Here is a 24,297-nt window from a genome sequence, read left to right on the forward strand (position 1 = left end):
TCCAACCCCAGAGGAAAACTCCCCCCACCTCAGCCCCTGGGTGGTGCCCTGCCCTGACCTTTGGCGGTTGACTCCCAGGAGAAAGTGCATGGTTATGCAACTGTGTCTCTTCTCACAGAGAGCAATGCTGTTTCAGAGCCCCAGGAACATCCAGTACAGGCCGACTCCTGGCTGCTGGAAGTCTGGGGCTGGACAGGAAGAGGGCAAAGCCACCAAGGTTTCTGACAATTGTGGCAGTGTGAGCTCCCACCCTCTGAGAACTGAGATAAGCCTTCCTGCTGCCTCTTTGCTGGCTGAGGAGGAGTTCCCAGCAAATCCAGCTCTCAGGCCCCCTCTGTGAGCGAGGAGTGTAACAGCACCCTGGGCAGTGCTCCGCGGTCTGGGAAGGGCCTGAGCCCAAGGTTGAGGAGGTAAGAGTGTGGATGCGTGAGGCCACAGCCGGGCATCCCCAAGAAGCCGGAAATGGCGTGGCCACCAAGGGAAAGGAGGGCTGGCCGTACTTAGGACCCTGTCCCCGAAGCCCTCTTGTTTACCAGTCAGCCAGCCAGAAGGGCTTCGGCCTGGGATGCGGCACAAGTCGCCCAGAGAAAAGAGTCACAAAGTGTTTGAATTAGGGGATTGGGAGGGTTGTAAAGAAGGCAGGCCAGCTTCTCGGCCATTTTCAGAAAATGCCCACGGTTCTTTTCCCACGGAGGTGAAATGAGAATCTAAAAGCAATGAAATGTTCACGGTGGGTGTGGCCGCTCCCCAGCAATCAGAAGGGGGTGTCCTCTGCGGTGGTGCGGGGCCCTAGGAAAGGACAGGCCTCAGTGAGGCACTAGGCTAGAAGAGACCACTAGGGAGAGAGGAGAAAAGTGGCCTGGTAAAAAGTGGGGGGGTGTCAAGGGCTATTTGGTCCCCAGCAGAAACCCCAAGGCTCAGCAGCTCCATGCCAAGGAGCACAATCTTTCACTGGGGCCCATGAAAATGTTTTAATTTCGTTTAAAATCAGACAAAATCAATGAACTTTTAGATTGAAGAAAATGTTTTAATATGTAATATTATTATGTGTGTCTATTATGTGTGAAAGCAGTCTTTCCCCCTCCCTCCCCCCCTACCCCAATGGAGAAAGGAGTCCAGGGAGGCAAAACCGTCTAGGGCCAGGAAAGTTTAACTCCGTCTTGCAAACCCTAACTGGCTTCTTCCATGCGGGTGCTGGGCCGGCTCACTCCTCTGGGCCACTCCTCTTCTCTGTGGCTCCCTCACCAATTTTCCGTTCTACCCCTTAGCCTGCAGAGCTCGAAAGCAAGAAAAAGAAAAGAAGGAACAAAGAATGCATACGCCTTGGCACCAACTTCACTTTCTCAGCCATCTGTAAGTCCCGGGCCTCCCTTTTGTCTTGCTCTGGGCCCTGAGCGTTTCCAGACTCTTCGAAAGCCTGACCTGGGAGGGGAAACTGGAATCAACCCGTTGACCGACCCCCTCTTTCCAACACACCCTCCACCCCTGTCACGGGAAGGGTGGTGGGGGTTCCGGGCTGTGAGCGAGACTGGGAATCCGACGAAGCCTCCGAGAGAGGGGTGCGGGGCCGGGGCCGGAAGGACAGGCCGGCGGAGGGGTGGGGAGGGGCTCGGTGCGCACCTCTCCCCCTCCAGGCGCGTGGTTGGCCTCGCTGCCCTCCGGCGGGTCCCGCGGCCGCGCTGACGGACCGCGAGTCTGCGGGGCTCGCTCCCGGGCCTGGCTCGGGGCCGTCGCCGCCGCCGCCGCCACCCCCCTCCCCGCGCGCAGGCTGTCTCCAGTCGCGGCCACGGGGTAGCGCTCGGCCCCCCTCTCCGCGTCTCCGCCTCCGCCTCCGCCGCGCTCGTCCCCGGCTCACGCGGCCCCCGCAGCTCCCGCTCGGCGCAGGCAGGAGCGGCTCTCCGGACGCCGAGCCCGGGAAGCGGAGGGCGGCGGGCTCGGCGAGCGGCGGCGGCTGCGGAGGCGGGCGGCGAGCGGCGGCGGCGCGGCCGAGGCGCCGGGGCGGGCGCGGCGGCCGCTGCTCCTCGGGCCCGGGCGGGCCGGCGAGCGCCGGGCGTCCGAGGAGGCGCCGCGCCCCCGGAGCCGGGGCTGCCCGCCGGGCTCTCCGTGCGTCTCGCCGAGAGCCCCGGCCAGCGCGCGGCGGAGGGCAGCGCCGCGGGGCTCCGTCCCCGGCCGGCAGGAGGCTCCGCGCCCGGGCGCCGGCGACAGCCCGGGCCGCCGAGCCCAGCAGCCGTCCCCGCCGCCCCGCAGCCGGCGCGGACATGGGCGCGCGGGGCTGCGCGCCGGGCCGCGGGACCCGCAAAGTTTGCTAGCCCGCTGGGCGCGGAGCCGAGGGCGCGCCCGGGCCCGGCGCCGCCGGGAAGGACCGAGCGTCCGCGGATTGGGCGCCAGGGCGGTGGAGCCGAGAGGGGCGGCTCGGCCCCGCCAGATGCCGCCTGCAAAGTTAGAGAGAAGAAAACTTCAGCTCCGGGGAGGTTCGGACCGCTATGCTAACCGCGCCCCCCGAAACCGGAGCCCCTGAAAGACGCCCCGCGCCCGCGTCTCCCGCCGCGCTCGCCTCCCGCCCGGCCCCGGGGGCCCGGCGCCTGGAACGGCCGTGACTGCGTCCGCCCGGAGAACCCAACCAGGGGGCGGGGAGGGGGCGGGGGGCGGGCAACGTGGCCACGGGAGGAAGTTTCCTGAAGTTGCCGGTTCATTCCGGAGCCCGGCCCGCGACCCGGCGGGATCGCGGAGGCCGCCCCGCCTGGGAGAAGTCGGAGTTGGGGTGCTAGAAGACGGAGCAGCCCCGAATCCGAGAGCGGGCTTTTCCCCTTTCTCTTTGCTCGCCCCTCGCCTTCCGGGCGCGCCTCCGGGATCGGACTTGGACAGCAGACGAGGAGGAAGGGGTCGCCAGCGCTGCCCCTCCCGGGCATCTACCAGCCCCCGGCCGGGGCCGCGTGGACAGTCTCCCCGGACGAAGCCGCGGGGTCCCAGGCCCCCACCCAGGATTATAAAACAGTGCGGAGGACCCCCCACCCGAGGCTGGTCATCATGTGGGGGCTGCTGGTCTGGACTCTGCTGGCCCTTCACCGGATCCGCGCGACCGGAGCCCAAGGTAGGAGGGCCACCCCCACGTGGGGTTGGGGAGGGTGCTGGAGGAGGGGGAGGGTGGCGGGGACTCGCTGGCCTCTCGGGGGCCTCCTGGACACGGGGCTTAGTCTGGGCAGAGCCCTCTCCAGGGAGTTTCAGGATCCCCTCCTCGAGTTTTGGGGGCTCTCTTTCGGGGGTGGGGCCATCTTTCTGAGACTTGTGGCTTCCAGAGGAGGGAAGATGGGGGGGGGTCCGTGTTGGGAGGCGTCGTCCGGGGTGCGGTGAGGGGTAGCGACCCCCACCCACCTCGGGTGCCCTCGGGCCGGCGTGGGAGGGGCGCGCGGTTCGGTGCCGGGCGCGGCACCCGCCTCTCCCGAGCTCCTCAGGCCGGGCTCCGGGTCCCCGCTCGGCGTCCGCGGGAAGGGCCCCGCCGGGCACGCGCTGGCCGCCCCGCGGCGAGAGAGCGGGGCGGGAGGGTGGCGGGCGGGAGCCCGAGTCGGGCGCCGGGAGCCGGGTTGGTGGCCCCGGGAGGGCAGTTGCCGGGCCTGGCCACATACGGGAGCCCGCGCCCGGCTGGGGCCGCCGCTGGGGCCGGGGGTGCTCGGCGGGGCGGGGCTGGAGCCGATGTCGCGCGTGCGGCCCGGACCCAGCGGGGGGTGGTGCCCGGGGAGGGTCTGGGGCGTCTCCCCTCCCGCCCCCAGACACACGCAGCCTCCTGCCTGTCCCTCCCGCTCCACCGGCCGCTCCTGTCTCTGACCTGTAGCTGCCTGGATGGAGCAGCCTCGCGGTGGAGAAGAGCTGCTTTGGGGGTGGGAGCGTTAGGAGGGATGAGGAGGCGTGATCCGCGCTGCCCCCCTCCAGAGGGCAAATGCCCAGACATCCCCCCCTCCGCCCCCCCAGCCCTTGGGCAGGTCCCAGCGGGGGAGGGCGGCCGCACCGGTGCTTCCTTGCCTTTGGGGTTCGCAGATCCAGACAGTGGTGCCAGCGGTGTCCGAGCGGCGCCTGCTGGGGGCGGAAGGAGACGAAGCCTGGGCTGAGCTTCAGGACTCGCGGGGCCTGGCTTCCCTCTTCCAGGCTCGGGAGCGTGCCTGGACCTACCCGGGGGCGCCGGCATATGGAGGCTGCTTCTCAGAAGGGCCCCACCCCAGCCCTGGGGTCGTCTAGCGGCGAGGGTGAAGGGACCCCACTGCGCCCAGCGTCAGGCAGTTCAGGGAGCCCGGATCAAAGAGATGAGAATAATCAGCTCTCACTCACAGGGTTGAGGGGAGGATTTTACAAGGTAATTTACGTTAAAGCACTTAGAAATTTTGTAAGGGGCCCTGTAAATGTAAGGTAATAAAAGTTATTATTAGTTTTACGATCATCATAAAATCTTCCAGCAGGCAGGGACCTTAGAGGTCAGCTTACTCTAGCAACCATTTAACAGAGAGGAAAACTGAGGTCCAGGGGGCGTTAAATGACTTGCCCAAGGCTGCTGGGTGTTCTGGGGGCAGAGTCAGGGACCAGGTGTGTTCTGGGCCCTTCTCTCCCTGGAACCAGGACCATCGGCAGCTGGAGTGGGTTTGCTAGGGCAGGGCCTTTCTTTTAAGGGTTCCAGGAGGACCTCGAGGCTGGCAGAATCGGGACAGGGTGTAGCTTGCCCCGGGGGCACCTCACAGATCTGCTCTGAGATGCCCGTGGGTCAACTAGCTTGAAAGCCCGGAGACTGGGAGGGCTCTGGGGGTGTCAGCCCCTGTCTGGAGGCATCTGACTTCATTGCTGTCCGGACTCCCACAGTGGCATGATTTCTATGTGGCAGGTGGGCTCCTGAGTTCCCGCCCATCCAGGCCCAGGCCCATCAGGAGTCCCCAGGGCACCTGAAGGCCCTTCCTTCTGGGTCATCAAGCCTCTTTATGTCCCAGCCAACACTGTCCCATCCACCTGAGGCCAAGATCCCCTGGTCCAGCGGAAGTTAAGGCCGGGCCACCTCCTGTCTCTGTCCTCCTGCTAAGGGGCTTGCCCTGTCAGAATCGCTGAAGGTCTCCGATTGATTCCCCCTCTCTCTGGTTCTCTTGTTTGCTGCCTTTTTGAGTGAGGCTGCCTGGGTCCCCTGCTGCTCCCTTTGTGTTCTCTGGCTCTGAGAGAGTGTTTTCCAGAGTCCGTGGGTACTCCCCATTTGTCTCCTGGCGGGAGACAAACTGTGCAAAGGATTGTGGGAACTTGGTCTCGGCCTGACTTGGGGGCAGTGCTGTGTTGTGCGTAGGGGCCCGGGGGGGCGGGCAGGGGCAGGCCACGGGGCTGCGGGGTCCTTTCCTGTCTGCTTTGGGATTAGAGAGTGGCATTTCCTCTTAGCTTCTCTTTTGAGTTTGAGGCCATGCCCTTCACCCTTTGGGGTACTTGAAGCCACGCCACTGTCTGTGGCTTCTGAGCCCCTTCAGCCCTGTTCTCCAGTCATGACAGAATGAGGGACCAGGCCGTGTACCTCTCTGGGACAGACCTCACGCTGGCCGCCGCTGGATTTTGTCTAGACTTACATTGGTGTTTTTCGGCTGCTGGACCTGGGCCACATCACCTGCTTATACTGAAAGCCATTCGACCATTTCCCCCGAACCTCAATGTCAAGCCAGTTCGTATGCTTTTCCTCAACTAAGTGCAGTGATGTTGTAGAAAGAGGGATTCGAGGTATTTGGGGGAGCTCTCAGCAGGTGCCTGGCACTTAGGAGGTGCTCGATAAAGGGTAATTGTTGTGACGATGATGATGGTTTTTACATTACCAGCCAGAGGACCATGAGGAGTAGCCCCGGCCACCCACCAAAAACACCACGAATGCCTCTCCTTCCTCCAAGATGCTTCTTGTACTTCCGGCTTCTGTGGCCCCATCGTCGGCTGTGAGTGGCCCTGCGGCCGTGTTGGGCTCCACTCCCACGTACTCTGACTGCAGATGCCCAGGGGAGCCTGGACGTGTGCATTGTCGCCAGCTTCTCGAGAGATTTTGCGGGTGCCACGAAAATTATTGTTGGCGCACATCCTGAGGAGGCCGAGGGGCCGGAAGGAGGGCAGTAGCAGCTGGTCCAGAAGGTTCTTAGGAGAGCACGGCGCCTGGGGGAGGGACAAAAGGGGCTGTGAGCTGAGGGAAGCAGGCAGCACAGACCCCTGTATGAGCGTTGGCAGGCCCAGCCTCGGAGGCTCTTGAAGGCTCCAAGGGGAGAAAGTTTAGTGCTAGGAGCTAATCACAATAAAAGGCAAACAGCACGCAAGGGAGCGGGATGAAAGTTTAATTACATGGTGTGGCTAAGCTGTAATTATTAATTACTGACAGCAAAAAATAACTTATTGATCAGGGCCTCTTGCTAATTACCACGAGGCCGAGTGTCTTGCTTGCCTGGGGCTCAGCTGGTGCGTGTCAAAGCCCCACACAGGAGTGGGCCTGGGGGGCGTCCCTGCTTCCCTTCGTGCTCTTCTCCCAGGGCCAGAGAGGCGGCTCTCTGCCCTGCATCCCTGTCTCCCTTGCCCTGTGCGCCCCTTAGCTTCAGCTGGGGAGTCTGGAACATTCTGGCTGTGGCCAGATGGGTGACACAGTTTGGTGTTTCTACTGGCTGCAGGGTTTCTCCCCTGCGTGGGAAGAGCAGCTCGGGACCCCTACCCAGAGGCTGAATCGTGCTGGCAGCCCGACACCTGCCTCAGAAACCCTTCCTTTCGTGCGTGTGTTCGGCAAATAGTTATCGACCGCTCTCTCCCTTATGTCCTCTACTGGAAGGCCAGAGTAGGGGCCAGGAACCTGGTTCCATCAGGGAAGGGCGGCTGGGAAAGAGGCCAAATCCTTTACAGCAGTTCTCTGTTTAAACAGTGCCTGAACGGCCGACTTTACAATGATGTGTTAAACTGCATATTGGTATGCATTTGACTTTGTACCACAGGACACAGTTGGGCTGTAAGTTAAGCGGTAAGGGAGAATGAACTTGTTGTCTGTCCTGAGGACTAGAATGAAAGGACGTTGGACTTGAAAGAAACAAAAAACCATCCAGCGTTGTTCTTTGCCCATAAGCCTGGGACAAGTGGCCATCTGGTGTCTGCTTGTATACCCCTGGTGATGGGGGACTCACTATCTTACGAAACAAGCAGGTTGTAAGACAGTGTCCCCGTGGCTGGTTATCCTGGGATTTGGCTGTGGTTGAAGAAGTCGTCTGATTGGCTGGAACACCTCCTCCCCGATCCTTCTGACTCCTTACGCCTCGGGGAGTCAGGAGACTGAGCTGGATTTGATGTTGGGTGTTACAGTGCTGCCTGCGGCTTTTCCACCCTGGCTCCCCCTGGAGCACACTGCCACAGACGGACCTCGAGCTGCCTAAAGCGGTGGGAATTAGTCATCATAATTCAGGGCTTTGGGATGCCAATAGCAACAAATGGGCCAGGAGTGACTGCCGGCAGCAGCCTCACTGCCTGTAATGGAAAAGAAAACAAACCGGATGTTGAGACATCCTGGTTGCTCCTCGTGGCCGCCCCCTCTGCTGTCCACACGCTGGGCAGAGGGCAGGGCCAGGGAGCAGTGTCAGTGTCCAGCAAGGGGCCACCCGGGGCTGCTCAGGGTCCTGATGGGGGGGTGGGGGGGTTGCACAGCTGGTCTCATCGGTCTCCCCAGCCAGGTGTCTGGTCCAGAAAGCCCTTCCCTGAGCCCAGGGAGCCCTGCGGAGGCCCCTCTCCAGGTTTGGGCACCGACATGGTGCAGGGCTCCCGGCCTCTACCTCCACCACTGAATGACCCAGAGCTGAGACTCTTCTCATCTGTAAATGTTAAAGATCACTATGGCTGCCTCGTAGGGGGGTTTTTTGTTTGTTTTTTTGTTTTTGGGTGTTAAATGAGATGATCCTAATCACCGTAAACTGCTCTGAGTAACTGATAAGTGCTTATAACGCACTGGCCACAAGGCTGGGAGGATGTCACAGCCCACACCTCCTGCCTCCTGCCTCCTCTCCAACATCTCCACCCACTCTGCCCACCACACTGATCACCTCTCTGTTCCTGGAACTGCCCGGTCTGTCTCTGGACTCCCACCTGGCATCTGAAGGTCCTGCTGTCCCTGCGGTCATGCCCAGTCCTCCCAGATGTCTGCAAGGCTGACTCCTTGTTTCCTTCAAGACTTTCCCCTAGTGTCCCTCATCTGTCCCTAAGCCCCTGAAAACATGTCACCTCCAAGAATGAACTTCTTCCCCTGCTTTACCTTCTCCATGGCACTCGGCTTCACCTGGCATATATTGACTTGTCTATTTATTTATTGTTGGCCTCTCGTGGGGGTGGAGGCTGTATTTTATCCACTGCTGTATCCCTAGTCACTTCGGGCAGTGCCTACCATGGAGAATGAGGTCGAGGAATATGAATGAGCGAATGAAGAATGAATGAATGAATGAATGGACCCTTAGCTAAGGAATCTTTTGTCATCGGCCTGTCCCTCCTTCTCCAGCTTCCTCTCTGACCAGGCACCCACTCTGATGGGCTCCTCGGTACATCACATAAGCCACCTGCCGTGAAGCCCTCGTTACGCTGAGCCAATCACCCCAAGGATGGGAGCCCTGTCCTCCAGAGATTCTGGCCCAGGCTTACGCAGAACCGGGTAGTGTTGCTGTTGAGCTCAGAACCCCTGCTCAGACTCTCTCACCTTCACTCCCAGCTCTTCCTGCCTCTGGCCCTACAGCTGCTTCTGGCAGTCCGGCCTCTGGATTGCGTGACCCTTGGGTTCTTCTTGAGTGCCTACTAGCTGAACTGTACCTGTATGAAATTGGGAGGACACCTAGGGGGTTTGGGGAGTAAGGCCCATCCAGTGCTTGGAGGCCCCCTTTGAAATACATAAGAGAGAGAGGAAGTCGTGGCATCTGCAATTAAATGCTATAGCCCAGATCGCTTCCCCTTGCAGCCCATTGGCCGGAACTGATCACGTGGTCCCGCCCAGTGGCAAGGGGGTGGGAAGCGCAGGCTTCCTTCCTCGTGCTGCGAAAAGAGAGGCGCGCTGGTGATGTCCAGCATTCCTCCATAACCGCAGAGAGGACTCTGTGGTCTCCAGAAGTGCACTGCATACAGAATTACTTTACTCCTGCCGGGGCCATCCGGAAAGCATCCCCAAGTTAGCCCCAGTCTGGTGCGATCACTTCCCCGGTTTGGGTTTTTTTTTTTCCTTGAGCTGTTGAGAAGGGTCCTGCATCGCGGCGGTCCTTGCCTTGGAATTGGGGCGACCTGGGTGCAAGCTCCATCGCTTTGCGCTACCCCCGGGCCACTTTGGGTTCGGTCGCTTACATCCCATCCCCGTTTTTCTCGTACATCAGTCGTGCCAGGGGAGGAGCCTGGCGGGGAGCGCAGGACCTGAGGCGAGCGGAGCCCTCCATGGAGCCTGGCCTGTGGCAGGGGCTCAGCCGGCTCACACAGCCAGCTGTGCCTCTGCGTTGGCCCTTCCACCTGGTCTCGAGATGGGATCTCAGGTGGCACGGAGTTCTCGGATTTCCCCCTGGGTATCTCTACCCACATCTTCTTTTTCGGCTTGTGTTTCTCCCCCAGTTTTGAACGATCTGGTCTTTTCTCCCTGTCCTAGGATCACCAGGGAGGAGGCACAGTCATATTTGGTGCGCAGTTCTAGGTATTAGCGTTAGGGGAAGTGTCACCGTTACCTCTGCTCTCCATCATGTGGGTAAACTGAGGCTCATAGAGATTAACTCCCCAAGACCGTGTAGCTAGGAAGTCAGGATTTGAACCTAGGGCTCTGTGACCCCAGTGCCTGTCATCTTCCCATTCCCCCAGGCTGCCCTTGCCTCCATGGCATCCTTCACTGGTACTTTCCCTGAGAGACACGACCATTTGCTGATGAGTTGCCCATTCAGTTGTGCTGGCAGAAGACCAGGGCTGGCCCAGGGGACACGGTAGAGTTTGAGAAAATAGCCCTGGGAGGGACACCTGGGTGGCTCAGTCGGTTAGGTGTCTGACTCTTGATTTCAGCTCAGGTCATGATCTCACGGTTCCTGAGTTCGAGGCCCGTGTCAGGCTCCGTGCTGTCAGCACGGATTCTCTCTCTCCCTCTCTCACTGCCCCTCCCCTGCCCCCTCTCTCTGTCTCTCAAAAATAAATAAGTAAACTAAAGCAAAAATAGCCTTTGGAACTTCTCCTCCTCCTCCTGATCCCCCCTGGCTCTTGCTCTATCCTAGCTGTGTCCTCACTGGGCCTCAGGTTGGCAGGATATGAGAGATCAGGATGCGAACCCCCCTGTGCCTCTCTGTCTTTCCCCTGTCCCCTCCCAGGGGACCCAGAGATGTTTGGTGAGTCTCCTTAAGGTCACTTGGGGGCACTCATGACTGGGTGCCAGTGACCAAGCCGCACAAGAGTCTTTTAAACTGAATGGGGCAGGGAAGAGGCAATTAAAGTTTGATGCCCTGCAGGAAGCTATTAGTGACCTAGAGCAGTGATGAAATTTTGATGATACGATAATCCTAAGGGGAGGAAACGTTATTAGCCATCATGTGGCCCATTGAGGGAATTCAGCTTCTGGGGTAGCCATGAGGGACTGTCAAGGGCCTGCTGGAGCCAGGACCCCGGAACCCCAGCCCCTGCTGCCAAGGGGCACCTGGTCTTGGAAAGGTGCAGGTGACGGAGGCACTTGCGTGGCTCGGAATCTGAGGAATGGTCAGAGATACGGCTGGGCACCTGGACGCTTGGGTTGTTGCCACATGATGGGAGGCAGTTATGGATCTGCTACAGATGCCCCATTTCTTGCTCTGGGCCGCGAGAGCCAATCCAGAACGTGCCGTCGGAGGGTCCCAGTGGGACAGCACAGGCCTCTGAGGAGCTTGAAATGTGGATGACTCCCTGGGTTCAAATCCTACTTGTCATTTACTGTCTGGGTAACCCTGGATGAGTTAGTAGCAGAGCCCATCTGTGCCTCGGCTTCTTCATCGGCAAAGCGGGGATAACAGGAGTCCTTACCTCATGGGGTCATGACACGGTTTAATAAGATCTGCTGAGTTCTCAGACAGCAGTCAGTGTATAGCGAATGCTGTATAAGTGCTTGTCATTGTGATTTTTGTCACCATTTTGGTGTTGGGGAAGCAGGGTCAGCTGTGGGTCTGCAATTGGACGTGCGTCATGTCCTGAAATGCCTCTGCTGCCTTTATCCCTCACAGACCAGCCGGTGGCATCTAAACGTATGCTATTACGGGCTTATTCATTCGGTTAAGACATTCTCTGGCTCCAACTTAAAATGCAAATACACCGCAGAGAACCCACATGTTAAGGGGTTATTAGCTGTTCAGGCCTTAAGGTGAATGTGTTTATTGGATCCTTTCATAAAACCTCAAATTTCTGTGTGTGGCTTTCACAGCCAAACTCATTTTTTTTCTTCATCCCAACCTTCGAAGGAGTTTGGGCAGAAAGTGTTCACATTATTAACATCGATTGCATTGAACTTCGGACACTTGCTAAGGTCACTCGATGTGTAAGAAAGTGACGGTGAACGACGATGAACACGGGTCACCTGCTTCCCAGGCCGTCGCTTTTGGTCTGGTCAGGAGCGGCTCACTGTACTGCTTGGCTTAACCACAAACTTTGCCCCAGCTTGGCTGGGTGAAAAGGGTGGGGCACGGAGTGCGGCCGGGGGTGGCCTGTCCTCTCTGTAAGGGAAGTCAGACCTCTCCCTTGAGACCGCATCTGCTCTCCCATGGGGTCTTGGTGATAAGATCTAAACGCTGAGGCCTGTCAGGTCAGACCCTACTTACAGGCCTTCACTCCAGGGGCTTTGCTACTGCTTTTGGTCTCAGTGCCAAGCCCCCCACGGTCTGGCCCTCCGTGTGGCTGCAACCTCCCCTCCCCTTCCCTGCCATGGCCCTCCACGTGCTCAGCTGCCCCACCCCCCGGAACCCCTCGGCCCCCTCCCCTCTCCCTCACCCTGCACCCCTCGTTCTCCCCCAAGGTGCGCCAGCTAGAACACATCCCCACAGATGCCTCTGTGCTCTCAGGATGCCGACGGTCTAGATGTCTCGTTTGGCACTTTGGCCTTGTTGATTCTGAATTATCTTTTAATGTGCGTGTGACTGATTTCTTTAATTATAAACTCCTTGAATTTAGATAATAACCTTCATCAGCAAGGGTAGAGGCATTAGACATAAATTATCGTTCCCAATTAATGAATTTAACCCTTTGAAGAAGGCCGCTGCGGGTAATGGTACCATCAGGGGGAGGGTAACAGACGCGATGCCGTGCAGGCCTCGGATCGCGAGACCCGTCCTCACTTGGTCCCTTTGGGCCTCCGTGTCCTCACTGGGGAACGGAGGGCCTTAAACACTGCGTTTCCGAGCTGTAGGGTGATGGACTTCTGTGGTAGAGGAGGATAGACACAGGCCCCGGGGAGCCGGCCGTGAGCCTGAGGCTGCCCCCTAGCCCTGTGACCTTTTCCTCCTTTATAGGTTCTGTTTTAAATATACGAACATTTGCATTCTATTCCATAGCCTATCTGAATTCTATTTTAACACACAAAGGGTATTTTAAAGCCAACGGATGCTGCTAAAGGAGGTGTGGTATGTCTGCCCGTGGCTTCCTGGATCCCCTGGGATAGATGTCAAAACTTGGTTTTGAAGAATTTGAATCCAGTGATCTCTTGGGTCACATCATCTGTAGGATTCCAAGATGCTTGACATATTTCAGCCATTTATAGTTAAAAGTTTCTGTAATGTTTTGTAGACGTATAGTTCCCCCTGAGGAAGCAGTGCCCCAAACATAATCAAGCCCGGGCCAGCATAACCGTCCACCGTGGCGGCGGTGGAGCCTTCAAGGGCATGGGCGGTGGGAATGTGAGGCTGTCAGCCCCTCGCTAGGTGATCCTGACGCTTGGGTGGTCAGAGTTTTCTGGGTCCTCCCTCACCTTCCGGCTGTCTGCTCCATACCATTCAGGATTCAGGGGTCTGGCTCCCGGCCTCTCCCTGGGCTGTCCCCCGAGCCCCCTTTTCATTCCAAGCCACCCAGCCCAGCGGCGACGCTGTTGGGGCAGGGCACTGAGTGAGGGCACGGAGGGTCACCTTAGTGAGAGGCGTTGGCCTCTGTGATAAGTTATGTCCACTGCACAGGGGTCTTTCCCGTGGAGATGCGGGTGCCTTCCAGAAGAGCTGAGGTTCCTGGACGCCATCCCCTGGCAAAGCAGGGTCTTACTGGAGTTGGTGTCCTGCCGTGGCCCAGCCAGCACTCACTAAGTGTTCCCAGTCCGATTCAGTCCCTTCCTCGAGATTTCTCTTGAAGCTGAAAGCATCCATGCACTCCCAGGCTCCATCGGGCGGCCAGCTGTCTCCATCACTGTTTATATCTCTCGCTGCCCTGGCCCAAGGACTTGGCACCTAGAATGGGGGACGTGTTGCTGCCCTGAGACCGTGCCCAGCACTCCGGCCTTCTTGCTCAGTCAACCTTGAAGCCTTCTCCCCATGGACAGCATGCTTATTGGCCTCACGCAGCTTTGGCTGGCTCAGCCCAGCGGCCCTTGACCTTCCCATTGGGACCCCTTTTCCCTGCCCCGGCAGAGCAAATGCAGGCAGGCGGTGGGTCGGGGGCAGGCCATCGTGAGGCCTGAAGCTGCCAGGGAGGGTCGAGAGGACTTCCTCGTTAGCTCTGGCCCAAGCTCATTATGGGGCTGTGCATCACTGGGTGAAAAATGGTTGTCGTCGGGGCAGTAATAAATAGGCTGCTGTCAGTGTTGATGTGATTGCATTAATGAACAGAAATCAGCCAGGGCGAGGGGAGATGCTTCTGGCTGTGGCTCCGGGTGGCTGGAGAGCTGTGTTCACTGCTTGCTGTCCCTTGCCCCAGGAGGACAGCAGCCAGGGCCCGGGTGGGAAGAAGAGAGGCGTTGGCATTTAACCCCTTTCTCCTAAGGCCTTGATGGATGAAGAACCTAGAAGGTGCTAGAGACCTCCAGGAACAAGGAACATTGTTCGGCCCCAGGGAGTGAGCTGGGTGTGACGGGGGGCCCCCAGCCTCAGCCCGGGCCTTGGGCAGAGAGAGGGAAGCAGGGCCAGCCGAGTGGACCACTGTGCTTTTGATGGCTCAGGCTTCCGCAGAGCCCGGGGTGAGCACACCCGCAGGAAGGCGTGGGGAGAAACACAAGACCCATTGTCCGCGCCCCTTGCCTGCCACCTCGCCTGGAATGTTAGGGCTTATTGTCTGTCCAGGAACTTGGAATGTCCAGCCCCAGGGTGCAGGGAGCAGGCCCCCAACTCTAGCTATTCTTGTACCTCTGCCAGGGAAGAGCTCAGGGCCCCAGTCCTCTGAGCCCAGGCTCGGTGTCAGAGCTGAAGCAAAGACGTGCCTCTGAGACGCGGGCACGCAGATGGGGGAAGGCGGCGGCCGCATTTAGGGCCGGGCCTCGGGGCACCCGAGGATCGAGGGAAGGCCAAAGGAGCGAGGGGCACCCTCACATCTGGGGCCCCAGGAGCACATTCTTGGAGCTCTGGTGTAGCCAGCCTTGTGATGGAGGTGAGAGGGTGGGCCGGAGCAGCGGGGCTCGCATCGGAGCCTGCATTCAGTTCCCGTGCAGGGCTTGCCCGAATGCACATTCCCAGGCTCCACCCCCAGAGCTTCTGGGGTGGGGGCCAGGGGCTGGCATTTCTGACCAGCTGCCAGGTGATGCCGCTGGTCCAGGGGCCGCACTTGGAGGAGGTCCAGCCTAGAGGTTGGAGAAGTCCGGTTGCCATGGTGGTGGCTGTGCTGAGCCCCTCCCGTGGAGGCGGAGGACCTCCGTGAGCCCGCTGCAGGCCTTGCGCGCGAGAGGGGCAGACCACCGCTCCTTCCCTTCTTCCTTCCTCACCACCAGAAGCTCTCGCTCTCAATGCCCGTCCGTAAAGAAAGCAAAAAGCCAGCCCAGAGGCCTCCTCCCTGGGGGAGAAAGGGCGGGCCGTGAAGTCATCACTGGCCGAAGCAGCTTTTGCTAGAAGCTCAGAGTAACCCGGTGCGTGGATGGATGACAAAAGCCTCAAACCTCTGTTGGCTCATCAAGCATTTTCTAAGCACCTACGGTGCCCCAGGCACAGTGCCTGGGATCCAGCAAAGGCCAAGTCAGGTCCCTGCTCTCAAACTGTTCACGGGCAAAAGAGGGCATGAAGCACGTGGCCGCGAATATAGGACAGTGTGCCAGGCGCTAAGTACAGGTGGAATCGGGTGATTGGGCGTCTGGCGGGGAGACCTGAGAACGCTGCCCCAGAGGAGGTGACCTTGAAGCCTAGGTCTTGTGGGGTGGGAGGAGCCCCCATCGTCCTTGGGGAATCCTGGAGGCTTTGTTTTTGCTTTGCCGTAATAAGTCGTACATATTTAAGAAGTATAACTTGGGGCGCCTGGGTGGCTTAGTTGGTTAAGCCACTGACTCTTGGTCCTGTGCTCATGAGACCGAGCCTCGAGTTGGGCTCCATGCTGGGTGTGGAGCCTGCTTAAGATTCTCTCTCTTCCAGGAGTGGGTGGCTCAGTGGGTTAAGCATCCGACTTCAGCTCAGGACATGATCTTGGGGTTCACAAGTTTGAGCCCCGCATCAGGCTCTGTGCTGACAACTCAGAGCCTGGAGCCTGCTTCGGATTCTGTGTGTGTTTCTCTCTGCCCCTCCCTCACTTGCTCTCTCTCTCTCTCTCTCTCAAAATAAACATTGAAAAAAAAAGATTCTCTCCGTCTCCTTCTGCCCCTCCCCAGTGTGCTCTCTCTCTCTTAAAAAAGGAAAAAGAGGGGCGCCTGGGTGGCTCAGTCGGTTAAGCGTCCGACTTCGGCTCAGGTCACGATCTCACGGTCTGTGAGTTCGAGCCCCGCGTCGGGCTCTGGGCTGATGGCTCAGAGCCTGGAGCCTGCTTCCGATTCTGTGTCTCCCTCTCTCTCTGCCCCTCCCCCATTCATGCTCTGTCTCTCTCTGTCTCAAAAATAAATAATAAAACGTTAAAAAAAAGAAATTTAAAAAAAAAGAAAAAAGGAAAAAGAGTATAAATTAATCATTTTGACACATGTGTAACCTGTAAAATCACCACAAAAATCAAGATAACGGACACATGTATCACCACCCAAAGTTTCCTTGTGCCCTTAGTAATCCCTCTCTGCCTAGTAGAGATCTTTCTTTCCCCCAAATGTATATCTCATGGTGGCAGTCTTTTTTTTTTTTTTCGCTTGTTTTAAACTTTCCGTTCAGCACTGAATTACCTCCACACCTTTGTGGAAAATCAGTAGTCCGTATCTGTGCAGATCTATTTCTGGACACCGTATTCTGGTTCATTTCTCTATTTGTCTTTATACGAGTAGCACACTCTCGTGCTTGCTGTTGCTTTGCGATGAGTCTAGCTTGAAACAAGGTAATGTCAGTTCTCTGACTTTGTTCCGTTTCAAAATTGTTTTGGGTCTTCTAGATCCTTTACGTTTCCATATGAATTTTAGAACCAGCCTGTCTGTCTTTAGAATCGGTTTACATTTCCACTGGGGCGCCTGGGTGGCTCGTTTGGTTAAGCGTCTTGACTTTGGATCAGGTCATGATCTCACAGTTCATGGGTTCGAGCCCCACTTCAGGCTCTGCACTGGGAAGTGCAGAGCCTGCTTGGGATTCTCCTTTCTCCTGCTCTCTCTGCTTCTCCCCCACTTGTGCTTTCTCTTTCTCTCTCAAAATAAACAAAATAAAATTAAAAAAGAATTAGTTTACATTTCCATATGCATTTTAGAATCGGATTTTCCCCCCGAAAACCCGCTGGGATTTCTGACCAGAACTGCATTGATAAAATAGGTCAGCGTGAAGGACCCACGTCGAATCTTCTGGCCCACGAACGTGGGATTCCACTCTCTTCTTTAGCTCTTCGGTTTCTCTGAGCACCGTTTTATGGATTTTGGAGTACAGGCGTTGCACATTTACCCTTAAATATTTCATATTTTTGATGCAATTGTAAATGCTTTTTATGTCGACTAGGAGCTGTTTGTCTCCAGGATATAGAAATGCGGTTGATTTTGACGTGTTGATCTGGGACTCCGTGACATGGTTCGACTGAATGATTAGTTCTAGTAACTTCTTTGTAGGCTCCATTGGATTTTCTACATAGGTGATCGGGTTTTCTCCGAATGCAGACGGTTTAACTTCTTTTCCAATCTGGATTTCTTTCCTTTCTCGTTCTTGACCCCTTGCACTGACAAGAGCCTCTGAGGAGCCTTCATTTTTATCCTTTCAGTTGCTAAGCGGCTCCCAGGCAGCAAATGCACACCTTGGTGGTGGCTGACACTGAGGTCAGGCTGTGTTGGCCTCATTCTCGAAAGGCTTCCTCACACGTGGCCCCAGCCCAGACGGTGCTTACGTTCCGGGCACACACATCTTTGGCATCAGACGTCCTGTAGAAACTATGTGAGCTTCAGGAGGGGAGCAGCAGTCCGAAGCACGGTGACTGTGCCTCCTGTCCACATGGGGGATGGTCGCATGCATTTGGGGCTTGTGGCCTTCCTGCCCCATATGCTTCCTCGGGCCCTGGGTCCTGGAGCTCCCTAAGGGGCAGTAGGTGAGCTACAACCATAGGGCAACTCAGAGAACCACTAAGGTCAGATTATAAAGAGCTCCTCATTATATAGAGGAGGACGTGGGACCAGGAGAGCCCAGTGAGGCGTCCCAAGCCACAGAGCTTGGGAGCTCGGGGTTTCCTGCCCCCTTTGTGGGCTCCATCTATGTGTGGTGGCCCTTTGGTTTTCACCGGTGCTGCAAGCCAGGCTCTGGCAGGGCTGTGATTCTCTGAACCTTCTTTCCAGTTCCATCGGAGCTACGGGATGGTCACGTCAGCTAAATTGGGAGCTGCGAGGGCTGTGCTCCCAGGAGCCAGGGAAGCTGTGAGCTGGGGCACTGGGGGTCTGGGGGCAGATGTCCCCAGGGCAGCCACGGCATTTGCTGGGGGAGGGAGGGTGGATCAAGAGTCAGCCACTGGACTGTGGATTTGGAAGAGGGGCCACCTGCTTACCTTTCCTCCGCCCGCCCCAGAGTCTCTGGAGTGTGGGGGGTTTCACTAGCCCTTTGCGGGATGGGGACTCAGGGACGAGGCACAGATGGCCGCAGCCAGACCCCTCACTCTCCTTTCTTCACAGCGGCAGCCGGTTGCCGGTTTAGGGACCAAGCTCCCTGGCACACCCCTGGGTCCCCCTCTGCTTCCCCAGCTTCTAGCCCGAGACGGTTGAGGTCACGCATAGGGTCGGGGGAGCCTGCGGCTCAACTCTGGACAATCAGCTTCTGGAGTCACCAGACTCAGGGAATAGTGCGAGCTTCTGGTGAGCCAGATGTCCTTCCAAATGCTTTACACGGATTGTCTGGTCCTCTCAACGGCCTTTGAGGAAGCATACCTTCCCCCTCGTGTGGATTAGGAAATAGACCCAGAGAACTCGAACAGCTTGCCCAGAGTTGAATAGCTTGTAAGGGGTGACCTCAGGAACAGGCCCCGGGCAGACCCAGAGCCCAAGTTCTCACCCACCCGGCCGTGCTGGGAGGCCGAGGTCCCGTCTGCGAAGGCCTTCTCTGTTTCTCCTGCTTGCCCTCTAACTGCTGATGAATAGAACAGCCTGGCCCCATTTCCACAGCTGGCCCATAATTTGGCCTAGTTTGGCCACTTACGGGCTAAATGAACTTGGCCAGATGACTTTGCTTTTCTGAGCCTCGGTTTCCTCTTCCATTAAAGTGTGGATTTAAGACGGACAAAACTCCCTCACACTCATGGGGTGATTGGGAGGCTTGTCTGAGATAATATGTGGCCACAGCCCTAACACAGAGCCCAGTACGTGGCATATCACTGTGAGTCACAGGGGCTCCTGCCGGATCCCTGTCCCCCGCACCCCACACCGTGCTCCTGGCCCATCTACCAGAGACTGCCAGCCTGTCACAGCTCTGCCCGTGACCTTGTGTTCGTCTCCCCCGCAGCAGCACCCCCCCCCCCACCCCCAGGGACCTCAGGTGCTTGCCCTGTCCGGCATCCGCAGTTCTCCGTGACTTTTCCACACGGAACAGGACGTCAAGAGCGTCCTAGGGCTCCGCCCACATGGGAGGTGTCGATGAAAGTGATCCGGTCCCATATGTACGCTCATTGTCATCATTGTCCCGTATTTGATTGACCTTCAGACATCAATTACAAGACACATCATTATTTTATGTGTCATTAAGGAAGAAAAGATACTGCCATTTAATCTGCAGGAGGATGCATTCCGACTCCAGAGATATAAAAATGCATTTGGAATCCAGAGACTGGGTCAGAGCCACCGTTTACACAGCGCTAAGCCCTTGCCAGGCTCCGTTCGGAGGGTCCCGCGTTTCTGAACACATGTGTTTCACCCACACGGATCTGGATTCGACCATCCTCTCGACCACAGAACGGGCCGGTAGAGTTGATTCAGAAAATGCCCAACGTCACAGAGATTTCTTGGAGATCCCTGGCCTCCAGCCAGCACCGACTCTTGTCGGTTGGGCCCAGGAAGGGCAAGACAGAGAAAGATTGAGGGTTAAGGGGCCACCCCGGTAGACTGGACACTGCCCTTCCGTCCCCTGCCCTGATACCCACCGTAGAGCAGTGACCCCTGGGTGTGCCCCCGACACTCCCCAGCACTGTCCCCTCCCCCAGCACTGTCTTCCTGGAATGTGCTGGGCCTAAGGAAGCCTCTCTCCCCGTCCTGCCCCAGGCTCCACATTCCTGCCTCAGCTCTGCCTCATGCCAGCACCTGTCTCCTGGGGGACAGTGGCCCCAGAGGAATGAATGTCTGCCTTTGGCTCCTCACCAGGCCTCCCCTCTGAGCTGGGACTTCCGGGCCAGGCCAGGGCTTCTGAATCAACTCTGCTTGGCTCTTCTCTTCTTTGGCCAAGCCCGAAAGCCAAGCAAAGGGCTCCGCTCTAATTACATGGAGACCCTGCGACAGCCTGGCACGGCTGAGCACCGTGCATCCGCCCAGCCCTCAGGCTTCGGGCGCTGTTGGTGGTGGTTTCCTTGGAGAGGCCAAGGCCCTGAAGACAGCTGGCCTCTCTCCTCCTGTCCCCAAGCCCCGGCCAACCCGTTAGTCTGTCACCACAGGCAGGGAGGACATGGAAGCTATCCTAGGCCCCCCTCAGGCACCGTTCTGGGGTGTTAACTTACTCGGCCCGCAGAAGGCCCTGCCTCTCTGGAGACTTCCGTGCGTGCGTGTTCCAGGCCCTCGGGCTCTGGCCTGCCCTCCCCCAGGGAGCCCTCTCGAGCCCAGGGCCGCACAGTTGCCACACCAGAGGGGCGTCTCGGAAATAGGGCCCAGCCCGGGTGCCATCTCTCACCCAGTGGCAGGACCAGTAATGCAATTTGTGGAGCCCTGTGCAAAATGAAAGTGCGGGCCACTTGTTAATAAATGCAGAATTCCAATATGGTGACAGCAGGACATCCAGCGGGGGCAGGGGAGGGTGTGACCCTCTAAGCGTGGGTCACTCACCGGGAAGCTGGCCCTGCCCACCGGTGAGACCCTTCAGGGACTCCTCCCCGCCCCCGCCCCGTCTCCTGGGTCTGTTTTCCTGTCTGTAACAGCAGAGTCCAGCCACCTAGGGTCCTTTTTCCCTCCTGTGGGCTTCTCTGGGCCCCCAGTACCTCTCCTTGGGCCGAAGACGCTGGGGCTCTCTTGTCTCAGGCCCTGGGGGTGAGACAGGGTGAGGCAGAATGGTGAGCAAGCACAGAGACTCCTCTGTGAAGTTGGCCAGCTCTGTCTGGGAGATTGTCTCCATCGTCATGGGCACGCAGGAGAATGGAGGGGAGGGGTCTGGAACTCAGCCCCGTATCTCTGGGGCCTGCTTGTCCGGTCCTGCCTGGTATGCACTGTTTGTCTGTCTCCTGATCCCAGAGAAGCCACGTACAAAATGCCACAGTCTCCAGAGGCTGGAGCACACGTGGGTTAGAATGCTGGCCCTGCTTGCCGGCTGGCTATAGGACCTCAGTGAGCCATCAAAGCATTGCCAGCCTCAGTTACCCCATCTGCACAATGGGGCAGCCATACATACTGTTCAGAAGCTATCCATCCTCTCAGGTCCACGTTCCACCTTCCCTGTTGACTCTTTGACGGAATCAGGCAGATCCTTCTGCCACGCTGGATAGACTCTCCTCCGGTGGTCGCCAGCGGCCTGGAGCACCTGGCACGTAGTAGGTGCTCAGTAAATACTGGTGACTCTTAACAGCATTACCACCACCAACACCGTCGTTAGGGTTGTGTCTTCCCCAGAGGAAGCCAGGTTCATTCAGGGCTTTCGGAAGCACCTGTGCTTGGCGTGGCTGAGAGGGGACCTTCCGCCGCTCGGAATTTGTTAGAAATGGAGACTCACGGGCCCTGTCCCAGAGCTGACGGATCAGAATCCCTCCTAAGGAGGCGGGAGGTGCTCCTAAAATATGTGCTGTTGGTTCTCTCAGCTTTCGTGGTGCAGGTATGGAGAAGCCGCTGGTCACTTTCGAATCCCAGCGGTCTGTGCTCAGAGGGCAGATGTCCTCTGAGCCCCAGCCCCAGCCCCTCGTGGCAGACAGGACTGGGAAGCATCTGGGGCCTGAGCTGGCCTGTGTGCTGTCTCTAATACAGGAAGGAGAGCCTGGGATCACCCCCTTAAGTAAACAAAACTGAATATCCTCCGGGGGATGAGTGCAGGAGCCCTCCTTTGAGAGCTCATCTCTTATTTACGGGCAATTCCCTCCACGGCATGGATTCATTAAACATCACAGAAAAGCAGAGAGCGGCCCCGCCTGACCCACAGGCATGTGGAAGCTGAGAGCACGAGGGTCTGGGAGGAGGTGGGGGGCAGCAGAGTTGACCCTGGGAAGCCCTCTCCACTCATCCCTGCTTTTACAGAGCAGAGAGGGAATGGAACCTGGTGAGGGTGTTGTCTTATGTCCCCGGTCCCTCCTCTCTCTCAAGCTCTGTGCCGAGGCCCTCTCCCTCCTTCCTGCCCTGTCCTGCTTTGGACATTGGGCAGAGGGCTGGGGTTCCCTGTTCCTCTAGGCAACTAATTGATGGGGCCTCCAGCAGTTTCCCGAGAGAGAGAGAGAGAGAGAGAGAGAGCGCGCACATGGTGAACTCAGGTTGTAGATAAGAGGTAGGACCTTCGGGCCAGACTGCCTCCTTGGCTGTAGGCAAGCATCCTAGCCTCTCTGAGCCTCAGTTTACCGATCTGTAAATTGGGGGTGGCAGTACTTGCTTCTCGAGGTTGTTGTGAGGAAGAAACAAGTTTTCTTTTAATTTTTTTTTACATATTATTTATTTTTGAGAGAGAGAGAGAGAGACAGACAGACAGAGCACAAGTGGGGGAGGGGCAGAGAGAGGGAGACACAGAATCCAAAGCAGGCTCCAGGCTCCGAGCTGTCAGCACAGAACCCAATGCAGGACTCGAAACCATGAACCGTGAGATCATGACCTGAGCCGAAGTCCGTTGCTTAACCAACTGAGCCACCCAGGCGCCCTTTTAAAAATTTTTTTTAATGTTTATTTATTTTTGAGACAGAGACAGAGCGTGAGCAAGGGATGGGCAGAGAGAGAGGGAGACACAGAATCTGAATCAGGCTCCAGGCTCTGAGCTGTCAGCACAGAGCCCGATGCAGGGCTCGAACCCATGAACTGTGAGATCACGACCTGAGCCGAAGTCGGATGCTTAACTGACTGAGCCACCCAGGTGCCCCAATAAGTTATTTTTTGTAAAGCTCTCAGAAGAGCTCCTGGCATATAGTTGACAATACGTGTTTGTTTAATAAATCAAAATGATATAGGAAGCAATAATCAAGCAGAAAAGAGATGCCTTCCCCCTCGGGGAGTCCAGGAAGGCGTTTACAGAAGATGGGGCATTTGAACTGGGATGCATGCTAGGGGCACCTGGGTGGCTCAGTCGGTTAAACATCCAGCTCGTGATTTCGGCTCAGGTCATGATCTCACGGTTCCTGAGTTTGAGTGAGCCTCGTGTGGGGCTCTGCACTGACCGTGTGGAGCCTGCTTGGGATTCTCCCTCTTTCTCTGCCCCTACCCACTTGTGCATTCTTGCTCTCTCTGTCTCTGTCTCTCTCTCTCTCTCTCTCTCTCAAAATAAATAAAAACTTAAAAACTTAAAAAAAAAAGGCATGCTACTTGGGAGGTAGAGCCATAAGCTCAGGAGCAGAATTCCAGGCAGAGGGCACTTGGAGCGCAAAGGCATAGAGGTGGCACCCTTAGTCAAGTGCAGGGCCCGGGAGGTGGAGGGGCGGCCCCTGCTACCTCTCCCAGGAATGACAAGGAAGAAGCAGATAGATGGTCAGGGCCCTTGAATTTCAACTTTGGACTTTGGAGTGCAGGGCCCCAAAAGCTGAGAGCCAGAACCAGCGCCAGCCTAAGCACCGTGGTGCCCGTGCTCTTGGGCCACCCTAGATCTAAGAGCTCCCCTGAAGAAGCTGGTCCTCCTGGGGCCCTTGTGCCATGGGGGGAGGGGGCGAGGCCTGCGAAGAAAGGATCACCTGTCCCTACTCTATCCAGGCGTCCTTTGCCAGTCACTTCCCCCTACCAGGTGATACAGTGGCAAGATTTCAGCCTGTGGACCTGTCACAGGGCTCCCTGCCTCCCTCCACTCGAGGAAAGAAGAGGAGAAAGACCCAGAACTATTGCTTCTCTCCCTGAGCTAAGAAGACTTGTCCCAGCCAGAGAAACAGCCCCAGTTTCTATAACCCAGAGGTCAGACAGGTCAAGAGGGAACCACAAGAATAGACCCTTCTGCATCTGGCTGGAGGAATCAGCCTAAATAGGCACATGGAGACGATGGGGGCGTGAGGGAGCATCCTGGGTCCCCTTTCCAATGTATTGCTGACTTTTTGGCACCCCAGGGATAAAAAGCTTTTTTTCCCCTGTAGTTGAGTTGGCTTCTCTGTCCCACAGAGAGAAAAGTACTTACTGGCTGTGGCTGAGCAGAAATGAGAGTGGGAAAAACCCTCTGAAGTTTGGAAACTTGGAACACAGCAGCCCTGCTCAGTACAGGATGTGGGCAGTGGGAGGCTGACTCCAGAGGACATGTGGCTTGGTCCTCCAGGGCCATGCCAAGTCCTTCTCCTGGTTCCATTGCTGGGAGACACCAATGGGCGTAGCGGAGAAGGGGACGTGAAATCTTCTGTCTCCTGTATCTTTGGTTTTCAGAAGTTTGACTACGATGTGGTTTTATTTTCTTTGTATTTCTCCTGCTTAGGGTTCACTGAACCCTCTTGAATCTGTACACTTATGTCTTTCACCAAATTTGGGGAGACGTCAGCCACTATTTCTTCACATACTTT

General features: G+C 57.2%; 2 protein-coding genes across 3 annotated transcripts in view; one reads left to right on the top strand and one right to left on the bottom strand.

Annotated features, from left to right (window-relative positions):
- Positions 1 to 1,116: 1,116 nt before the first annotated feature.
- On the bottom strand, positions 1,117 to 2,579 carry LOC109277153 (translation initiation factor IF-2-like). Its single transcript, XM_019466672.2, has 2 exons — positions 1,621 to 2,579; positions 1,117 to 1,422 (listed from the first exon to the last, which is right to left on the bottom strand). The coding sequence occupies exons 1-2, from the start codon at positions 2,258 to 2,260 to the stop codon at positions 1,265 to 1,267; spliced, it is 798 nt and encodes a 265-aa protein (XP_019322217.2). The 5' UTR covers positions 2,261 to 2,579; the 3' UTR covers positions 1,117 to 1,264.
- The window catches only part of SDK2 (sidekick cell adhesion molecule 2), a 264,995-nt gene continuing 243,270 nt past the window's right edge, over positions 2,573 to 24,297 (top strand). For both annotated transcript variants that reach the window (XM_053893046.1, XM_053893047.1), the window contains exon 1: positions 2,573 to 3,091. In XM_053893046.1, coding sequence (XP_053749021.1) covers positions 3,028 to 3,091 — 64 coding nt within the window. In that variant the 5' untranslated portion in view covers positions 2,573 to 3,027. The remainder of the gene's footprint in view (positions 3,092 to 24,297) is intronic.

The sequence above is a fragment of the Panthera pardus genome, unplaced genomic scaffold, assembly GCF_024362965.1.
Source record: "Panthera pardus isolate Hobbes unplaced genomic scaffold, ASM2436296v1 HiC_scaffold_3, whole genome shotgun sequence".
Taxonomy (NCBI): Eukaryota; Metazoa; Chordata; class Mammalia; order Carnivora; family Felidae; genus Panthera; species Panthera pardus.